The sequence below is a fragment of the Ahaetulla prasina genome, chromosome 4 (assembly GCF_028640845.1).
Source record: "Ahaetulla prasina isolate Xishuangbanna chromosome 4, ASM2864084v1, whole genome shotgun sequence".
Lineage (NCBI taxonomy): Eukaryota > Metazoa > Chordata > Lepidosauria > Squamata > Colubridae > Ahaetulla > Ahaetulla prasina.
Genome location: NC_080542.1, coordinates 132,865,697 through 132,875,345, shown reverse-complemented (window position 1 = coordinate 132,875,345; position 9,649 = coordinate 132,865,697). Strand labels below are relative to the sequence as shown.

Genomic DNA, 9,649 nt, shown 5'->3' with positions numbered 1-9,649 from the left:
TTCATAATGTACATTTGATACAGTACAAGTGTCAGGTGAAAAGAGAGCCTTAATAAAGCATATATCATTCATACCCCTGTATAAGACCTCCCAAAAGAGAAGTTCAATTTGCATAAGGCACCATTATTAAGGTCAACAGTGCATTAACAGGTAGAAAACCAGAAATTAGACCTCAAGGCATAAATAAAAGATAAGAAGGTAGGTGTTGGAGGCAATGGGGGAAACAGCTGCACGAGTTCATTTTTTTTTAAAAAAAAATAACCATCTCTAATCTACAGTGGTTTTATCCACCCAATAGGACAAAGCAAAAAGTAATTCAAGGAGGAAAAAAAAATACTATTTGGGTTTGGTATGTTATGTAACATTAAATCAATTGCAGTGTAGCAGCTTTGAACTGGAATTGAGAGAGAGAGTGAGTGAGAGAGAGAGAGAGAGAGAGAGAAAGGGAGGGAGGGAGGGAGAGAAAGAGAGAGAGAAAAATGGCAGTCCTGATTACAGAATGGGAAAGCATCTAGTTCTCCAGAACCATGCAATAACCTTTGTATTATAATGAAAGAAGTTATAGGTTGTGTTATATTGTAAATACACAGCTTATACAATGGATTACAAATGAGCTCTGTAGCAAGTCAGACAAGCTACGGGAGACATTGCACATTTAATAGCTGGACCAGACACCAATCGCCTTTCACACAGGATAGGGGCCCATGCCAACACTTCTCTATTCTGATTTTCCTTCCTTCCTTCCCTCCCTTCCATCTCCCCACTTCAGAAACCAAATATAAAAGGGGAAAAAAAAAAAAAAAGGTGCAGACACAATTTCCCCCCTCCCCCGTCAAAAGGATGCACATCCTTCCATCTTACATAACACTCTTCACATGAAGCACTCCCCCCCCCCCCAAGTTAAAAATAAAATTAAAATAAAAAATAATCCCACGTTCAGACAACTTTTTCTCTCTTTCGGTTAGAAAACAACAAGGAACAAATGTTTTGTTTTTTCTTTAAAAAAAATGTGCCTCAGCATCCAGTCATCCAGTAGATCCTCCATAACACACAAGTTGTCCATTCATTAACACTCCCAGTTCGCTCATGGCAGAAGGCGTCGGAAAGCCATTCGGAAGGTTTGGTCCCCTGGGCTGGAGACCTGCACCATATGGTCATTGCAGCCATTTCTTACATGACTTATCTAGCCCTCTAAAAACCTTCCAAGGAAGGGAGGACCTGGAGGCCACTGAGTTAGGGTGCAAAATGGCATGCTTTGGCTGGAATATGCATCTTTTAATCCAAGGCCAGCTTGACCTCGATGCCTCTTAGCCCACAAGCTTCCAATCATTCAGAGATGCCTCTTCATGTGAAGAGCCAGATGGTCAGACCTGGAGAAGCACCTGTCCACCAACAAAGAAAAGACATTTAAGCTCAGGTTACAATGGGGTATCAAGAAATATGCTGGTTTTAGGACACTCAAAGGTACTTTCCAAGAGGCAACTGGACTTCCTTCATTTTCCCTTGAAGACATTCCAAGTCTCATCCAAGAAGCTCAGAACTGAACAAGCTTCTTGGACGAGACGTGAAATGTCTTGGTATGGTACCATGACCTCCACAGACATTTAGATTTAAAGGCAGATTACTGTGCAGCAAGATACTGCCTGCACAGCAGTGGAAGGATCACTCCGCCACATGTCTAGAATGCAAGATACTGCATTGTAGCTAAAGGTTTTGCAACGGAGCTGACACTTCAGCACAGTGATTGTGATCTTGTCAGTCACAAGCCAAACAAACATCTACCTTTATTACTAGAAGAAGCTGATATCAGCATGTTAACACTGCAACAACTCATGGTAGAAGGAATGCAGTGAAGGACATCGCTGTAGCCTTGTAGGTGATCAGAGACTTGTTCAAGTTCAGCACATTAGTCACTGCGACATAACTTTTCTGACTCCCTATCTCCATATCTTTCCAAGGGGGGGGCGGTGTGATACCAGAAATAGTTCAGTTCAATTTGGGGAACTACAGGTTCTCTACATGTCTGCTTACGGCACTGTGCAAAAAGTGGCAAAAATTGGATTTTCTTTTTAAAAAGTGCTCCATGTCATTGGGTCCATCTAACTGAACTGTTGCTAATATTCATAATGTGACTTAATGATTCCGAGGATAATTTAATCTCTCCTCTAGACATCCCACAGAAGCTTCCTAATCGATTTGTCCTACTTCATCAGTTTGAAAGTTGCTCTTTCATTAATCCAGAAATTATCCAGAAATTATTTCAAACACAAATGTTCCAACTGCATTGCGAAGCTGGAATGCTTCCAGGAAAGTTGGAACAGCATTGGAACGTTTCTTGTAAGGTTAAAACAGGACAATTCAACTTTGGGGTTGTTTGTCCATCAAATGTTTTGCATATTTTTTTCAATATGCAAGGGGCCAATTATAGGAATAGAGCTTCCCAAGAAAGATGTCCAATTTTTTTTTCCTGAATATAAAAGAGGCCCTTTTTATATTTAAGATAAAACTATACTATTGTCATCAACAGATCTGCCTGAAATTTGCTGCTTTCTAAGCACAGGGGGAACAAGATAATATAGAACAAAATTCCAACCACATACCTGTCACAGTGATTACACTTAAAAGGTTTTGCACCCGTGTGCTTTCTGAAATGTCTGGTTAGCTCATCACTCCTTGCAAAACGCCACTCACATCCTTCCCATGAGCATCTGTAAGGCTTTTCTCCTGCAAAACAAAAACGAACAAACAAAAAACCTCAGTTACACAGAGGACATACAATATTGTGGAGGACATACAATATTCCTCCTCCAAAGAGGAATGTTGACTCACTGAGCATTTTTTTTTTCAAGAAAAAAAATATATAGGAAACAAAAGTTGCTCATTCTATAGTTTACTAGGTACTTCCAAGAATTCAGATGGATTTTTTTTTGTTTTTTTGCTGACAGTTTTGCTCCAATAGTAAAGCATCCCATCCTGACAAAAAGATTCCAGTAATCTAAACTTTCTGGAATCCTGTGATTCTGAAAATGATTTTTTTTTTAAAAAAAGGACTGAAAACTCAACATGTTAATTCAACTAAGAATAGTTTTTAGATTATCAGCTTTTACAAACACTTTATAAAAATGCTTCTTTGTTTCTTGGGGCCCTAATTAAGAGAGAGGTGTCAATGGAAGTATAAAGCCATATCTTGAGAATCCACTGGACTGAGATGGCTAATAAATCTAAAAAATAAATACATTTTGCCTCCTTTCTTATTAGGACAACCGTTTTGGCTTCAACCATTTTCATCTTCATTCGGAACACTTCCTTACACAGAACTTAAAATAAGCGGTCTGTAAACTCTACCCTACAAGTTATGTTTCCTGCATGGTTTTGTTTCTCTCTGTGTGTATTTTATCCAGTAAGCTCTGCAGAAGCTTTACATGGGCCAAATGGTGGGTGAAAAAGAAAATCAAGGAATAAAATCAATAGCACAATGAGTTTAACATTAGCACTGAAGTGACAGGCCAGAATTTCCACCAACCCCCAATACATTTTAGTTACAGGTTCTGGTTCCTACTTTCCTGATAACTATCACACAATTTACTTTCAGTTTTATAGCACAATGGCTATAGAACACAATAATCCTTCCCCCCCCCCCACTTTCCTCTGTTTACTTTAATTTGTGTTAATTTGTGTTGGGTTAATTGTGAAGTAGAATAGTTCTTCCTTCAAGATGTGAAAACACCATTTATGAGAAGGAGTAACCCTTTTAGCTTGTCTCAAAATGTGAGTACATTTTGCTGTGTACATTTATAAGTGATTTGGTGCATCTAACCAAGAAGTCATTAAAAGCAGGAGAATATTTACGGTCAAAAGCAACCATGGCAGCTTCTTACTCTATGAAAAATTTATACAAGCTCTGATTCCACTCTACATCTTTTCAGGCTGCTCTAGGGAACAGGAATGTATTTTGACATTTGAGTTTCACCAGGACTCTGTAGGTTTATCATGAATGGAAATGCACCACAATCATATGGTCATAAATCAACTGTAATCTTTCAAGGAGTAAATAATGTACTTTGTAAATGATGCATGCAGAAAGTTAATCTGCAGCACAAATACCATAAGTGAACCAGAATTAAGCAAGCACTTAATTAGGGTTTACTGACTAAACCAGAATTGCTTTGGATCACACAACCTACAAACCATATGAAAGTTTTAAGATGATCTGTAATTGGTAATTTAACCAACTGAAACCAGCCATGCACAAACAAATAAATGGACCACCTAGTTTAGATACTAATTTGCAAGAGGGTTATGGAAAAAGAATGAGGAAGTGAGGACCTGCATTCTGGGAAACTTTAGCTGGTATTGCATTATCTAATGGCCCTGAGTTCTTGCTCCAGAAATTGTGTAAGATTATGACACTGTGAAGCATCAAGATCTTCTTTAGCATTATCTGCTAGAGGCAGTTTGGAAGCTAGCCAAATCCAAATGGCCATCTGAAGACTAGTGTTTTTGGGAAACTGTGACCCAAAGATCCTTCTTTATATTTCGGTGTGTACTGACCATGAAAAGCAAGAGGATAAGAGAGAGAATGTTTACACCATAAAGTATGAACCAGCAAACAGCTAGAGTAGACTGTGAAAAGTCCAAGTGGATGGAAACAACCACTAGCAAACCACATTTTGAAGGTGCAAGACACCGAAAAAATATATTAAGAGGAAATGGACTGCAAAGGAAATAGGAACTGGGAACAAACGAAGTTCCCTTCTTACACTCATCTCCTGCCTTTCTCCACAACGGATGTTGCAACATTTCTATGGAGGCGTTCTAAAGGGAATACATGCAGCTGCACCATGCATTCAGTTCCTGGTCTAGGCCTTTCCTGGCCAAGTCATGAAACCATGAATTATGGAAATCATACATGATGCAACTGGACACCATCTAATTTATGAGAGATTATTCTAAGGTCAACAGGCACAGTGCAGAAGGCAAGACGAGTTCATCAGTCCTAGAGGCCATATGAATACTCACCTGTATGGGTACGCTGATGTGCTTTCAGATGTGAACTTTTGGTATAAACCTTCCGGCATCCATTGAAGTGACAGCGATGAACCCGCCTCCTCCCATCAGGAGAGGCATCACTAGTGACCAGGGTACCTTTTTCCACAGTCTTTCCGCCAGTACCAGTACGGATTTTGCCAGGTGAATGCAATTCACTGGGGGCACAATTCCATGGTTGGGAAGATGACTCCTTTCCCAGCTCAGGGGAAGAAGGAGGAGTAGAAGTGACAGATGAATTCAAGTTTCCAGCACTGGCCAAGTTTAAGACATCATTTATGATATCCGAGGTAAATTTTGTTGTAGGAGAAAGTTCCTCGGAACTATCTGAAGATTCACTACTGATATCAGAATTCAAACTGTTAGTCTCTAAAGTCTGATTGTTAAGGTTGTCCTCCTTTGGAGCACTTGCTGTCTTTAGTTCAGATTCTTCCTTCTTCTCCCGTGCCAAAATTATTTTGGTCCACAAATCTTCCTGACTGTCAAATTTTATCTCAGAGGCGGACACGTAGCAGGGCTCACTCTGAAGGTATCGCTCCAGCTCTAAGCAAGTCTACAGAATTAAAAATACATAAACAGATATTTAAAAAATCATTCATGTCTAAGAACATTCTGAAAAATTTAGCAGGAACCCATGCACACTCAAAGAGAGGAAGAGTTTATTTCTGGTTGCTAGCATGGTTTAAAGTTAAAGGCCATTCAAGTTTCAACTGATGAATGTTCCAAGAAAACAGTGTAATTCTCATGAACTTGTCAAGAATGCAGAGTCAAAAATAGTAACCCAGCTACATTCTTTAGGCATTTCCCTTATGAGTTAACTAAACAGGCATCCCGTAGAAAGATTTCAGTGGGATTAGCTTTAAAGGCAATGCTACCTTCTCCAAATTTTATTTAGGTTATTTTATTAAATAACATTGACTTTAAAAAAAATTCAACTGAACTCCCATCACGTGGACAAAAATTATGGTTCGCACTCTAAATTTAAGCATGTGTTGTGGCTGATTTTTACAACTTCTAAGCAAAGACATTTCCTGTGCATGAGAACTCAGCCTAAGGGACACACTGAAAAGAATGTCCAAATATAAGGCATGAGTCAGTTATAAAGTGAGACATTTCTTGCAGAGGCAGTAGGAACATCATCAGCAAAATCCCCAGATTTCTAACAGGACAGTGAATAAAAGAGACGAAAGGAAAAAAGCATGGAAAACTACAACTTTTAAGGTGCTAATGCTGATTCCAACAAGGAAGGAGAACTTTATCTGCTGGCCAAGAGTGGCTTGGTTATGAGTCATTCCCTTATTTCTTTTACTCAATGCCAAAAGAGACTTCCTTTTAAAATTTATGACTCTCTGCCAAGAATGCTCATGGTTCAAATCTACACGCAACAGGACAGGTTTTTTTTGTTTTTTTTTTAAATCCTCACTAAAAGACACCAACAGGACTTTGAACAGCATAGTGAAAGGCTGGCCCTGCTAATTGTATTGTATTATGAATCAGATTCTGGGCAAAATGGTCAGTCTAGCGTGTGTTGAACAAGAGCCCTTCCTCCACAATTGTGAGAGTGAAATAAAATGCTGCACTCAAACATGCACGCGCGCACACACACACACCATTTCAGCATCAATTTAAATTGGTCATAGTACCCTGTTAACTTCCACACTTACTTCTCCTGACAATTATCTGGACATAAGCTTCATTAAATTGAGAAACTCGCTCCGAGAGAAAGGTGAATTAGATTGTACGTTGCTAAAATCTTTGCTTATAGGGGGAAGGGGTGCTTATAGGGGGAAGAGAAAGCAAAATATTCTCTCTGTGGTCAATATTTTTAGGTCCCTCTATAATGATTGTGGCAAACCTTCCAATATCTTACAAAGGTAGAAAACGTATAGAAAGAATAGGTTTAACATTCAGGAATAGATTTAAAATTCCCCCTATTGGTCAAACTAATTTTGAGAATGAGCTGGTGGAAAGGGGGGGGGGCTAAAATGATTCTGAAAGCTATAAAGAGCCAAATAGTAAAATCCAACCCCCCAAAAAAACATGTTAGACCCCTTTATAATGCGGGGGGGGGGGAGAGAGCGTTCTATGTAGACTGCCAATCCTCTGAAAAAATTGGTAGTGTGTCATATTTCAAGCTCCAAAATCAGATTTTCAAGCCTTACAAACGGAAAACCCAGATGAATTAAATTGGGTTAGAGAAAGCAATCATTACAGTAATGGAGGCAAGTAAACATGTCTTCTCAGTCCCACAATCCGAGGGAAAATCCCATAAGCAAAGCAAAAAACAAAACAAAAAAAACGTTTGCCAGTGTTTGGAATCAAATGACAGGGACTAAAAACAACAACAACAAAAACTTGTCTATTAAAGGCAACATGCCTCAGATTTTCCTCTATTAGGATTCATAAGGTGAAGTGGGGGAATCATTGTCATATGACTGACAACTCGTTCTGCGGGAGGGGGCCGTTTTAAAAAAAGCTGTACATGATCCTGCCATAAAAATAGTACAGTACTGAAAGAGAGGGTCAACCCCCCCACTTCTTGCGAGAAGATATTCGTGGGGGGGGGGAGAGGGAAGGGGAAGCACGGAGAGCAACTATTTCTAAACAGAACTGTTTGGATGACAAGTTCTCCTTATAGCAATTGGCTTTGTTTCAAAAAAGGAGGGGGGTGGAAATAGAGAGGAGAGTGGGGGGGGGGAATAAACTTTTTTATTATTATTGTTATTATTTTATTTTGCCAAGAGTCGGGACAGGCAAATGAGAAAGGCAGAAACTTGGCAACCCGATTCGATTCCAAGGTATGATTTTATTTAGAGTATTAGCCAGCTTTTCATTCTCTTTAAGGGGTTTTGAAGTCTGTATCGGTGAGAGCCGGGCACAGCGCGAGCAAACAAGGGTTCAAACACACACACAAAACACACACACAAAACACACACACACATACAGCCGCTGCTCACAAGTTCTGACAGCCACGTCCACTGAGAAAGGGGGGGGGGTTTAACCAGAACTAGCATGCATTTTTTTAAAGGGGGGGAATAATTAAATAACACACATGCCCTTCGCTTGCTAATGGCCAAAGATTAAAATAAACCGAATTTCGATCTTTGTCCTGAAGCAATCTTTTGATCCGGGAAAATAATATATATTTTTTTAAAATTTAAAGAAGCTCTGAAGCTTACGCATTGCTTGTGGTCCCCAGCGTTTAAAAAAACAAAAACAAATCCCGACATGGTTGCAAACATATAGCCCATCCTCCTTTACCTGTTGCCAGTATTCCTCCAGAGATGGCAAGGCGGAGAAGTAACCAGTGTCGTGAACAATCTGGAGTTCCTGAAAGATGCTACACATTGGTAGTACATCCATGCCTCTCGTGGGGGGGAAAGGGGGACGGGTAGGGAAGAAAAGTTGCAACCAGGAGCCCTCCGGCAAAGACGAGCGTCCGATCGCTGGGGTCTTTTTTTTTTCCCGCAGGTCGGAAGAGCAGAGCAGCTCCGGCTCTCGGCTGTAATTGCCACAGCAGGTGACGGTGACAGAAATACAACCGGCTATTTACAAAAGTCTCACTTCCTCCTCCTCCTCCAAAGACCACCGAAATCAAAGCAAAAAAAAAGAAAAAAAGAATAAAATCACAAAAAAAGGGGGAGAAATATCACCCAGCAGAAAGTACCTTAAAGGGGAAAAAAATAGCAATCTACGGCTAAATATATATATATTTAGATATATATAAAATTCCTGTTCAGAATTTCAGACGAAGTTTTTTTTTAATAATATATATATATATATATATATTTATATATATATATGTATGAGTATATATATATATAAACGTATATATATTTCAAATAATATTAAAAAAAGCAAAGTTTCATGCAAAGTTTAATTGCACAGCAATAGATCAAAGGTTCTTTTTTTGGCCCTTCTCTTTTGGCTGGTTGGCTTTCGTTGTTTTCGCTTTTTTCTGTAGCTTTTTTTTTGCAGTCTCCTCGATGCTGCTGTCGAGATTGCCTTCCACTCCTGGGGCTCTCGCTCGCTCGCTCTCGCTCGCTCGCTCGCTCGCTCGCTCTCCAGAAGATAGTTGCCGAGAAGCCTACTCAATATTTGCAAACACCGAGGTGACTGCAAATGTAACCCGCTGCAAAAGTTCCCTTTCAAAAGCTCTCCTTGGCCGCCACCTCCCCCTCCTTCTACTCCCTCCTCTTTTCCCCCCTCCCCTTCTGCTGAAAGCCACACTCGCTCCTCCCCTTTACTCCTCTCCCTCTGCCCCCCGCCCTCCGCCACCTCGTGATCCCATTACGCCGGCTCTGAATGCTGCCCAATCTATAACAACAAACTCGTTACACCGCGTTCCAATGATGTCAGACTAGCCCAATGGCCGCGCGCGGCGCATCTCGGCTCCTCCTGGCGTGACCGAACTTCTCCGTGACGCCTCACCCCATTGGTCCGATTCGAAATTCGACCCGTCCTGATTGGCCCTGGGAGCGAGAGGCTATTTTTAGAAGGGTATATAAGGCTGGAAACCCGTTTTAGAGAAGCGACTCAGAGTGAGAGCGTTTGCTTGTTGTTTGTCGTTGCTGGGGGTTTTGGGGGAGGGGGAAAGGAGTCG

General features: G+C 40.5%; 1 protein-coding gene across 1 annotated transcript; it reads right to left on the bottom strand.

The window, feature by feature from the left end:
• Positions 1 to 253: 253 nt before the first annotated feature.
• On the bottom strand, positions 254 to 9,200 carry KLF6 (KLF transcription factor 6). Its single transcript, XM_058182013.1, has 4 exons — positions 8,308 to 9,200; positions 5,020 to 5,599; positions 2,601 to 2,724; positions 254 to 1,382 (listed from the first exon to the last, which is right to left on the bottom strand). The coding sequence occupies exons 1-4, from the start codon at positions 8,407 to 8,409 to the stop codon at positions 1,331 to 1,333; spliced, it is 858 nt and encodes a 285-aa protein (XP_058037996.1). The 5' UTR covers positions 8,410 to 9,200; the 3' UTR covers positions 254 to 1,330.
• Between the last annotated feature and the right edge of the window lie 449 nt (positions 9,201 to 9,649).

What these genes read in the sequence shown, in the direction of transcription:
- KLF6 (XM_058182013.1), bottom strand. Translation starts at nt 8,409, where the DNA reads ATGGATGTACTACCAATGTGTAGCATCTTTCAGGAACTCCAGATTGTT. An exon ending in TGGAGGAATACTGGCAACAG is followed by an intron (nt 5,600 to 8,307) that starts GTAAAGGAGGAT and finishes TTAATTCTGTAG; the next exon opens with ACTTGCTTAGAGCTGGAGCG. An exon ending in AAGTGTAATCACTGTGACAG is followed by an intron (nt 1,383 to 2,600) that starts GTATGTGGTTGG and finishes GTTGGTGGACAG; the next exon opens with GTGCTTCTCCAGGTCTGACC.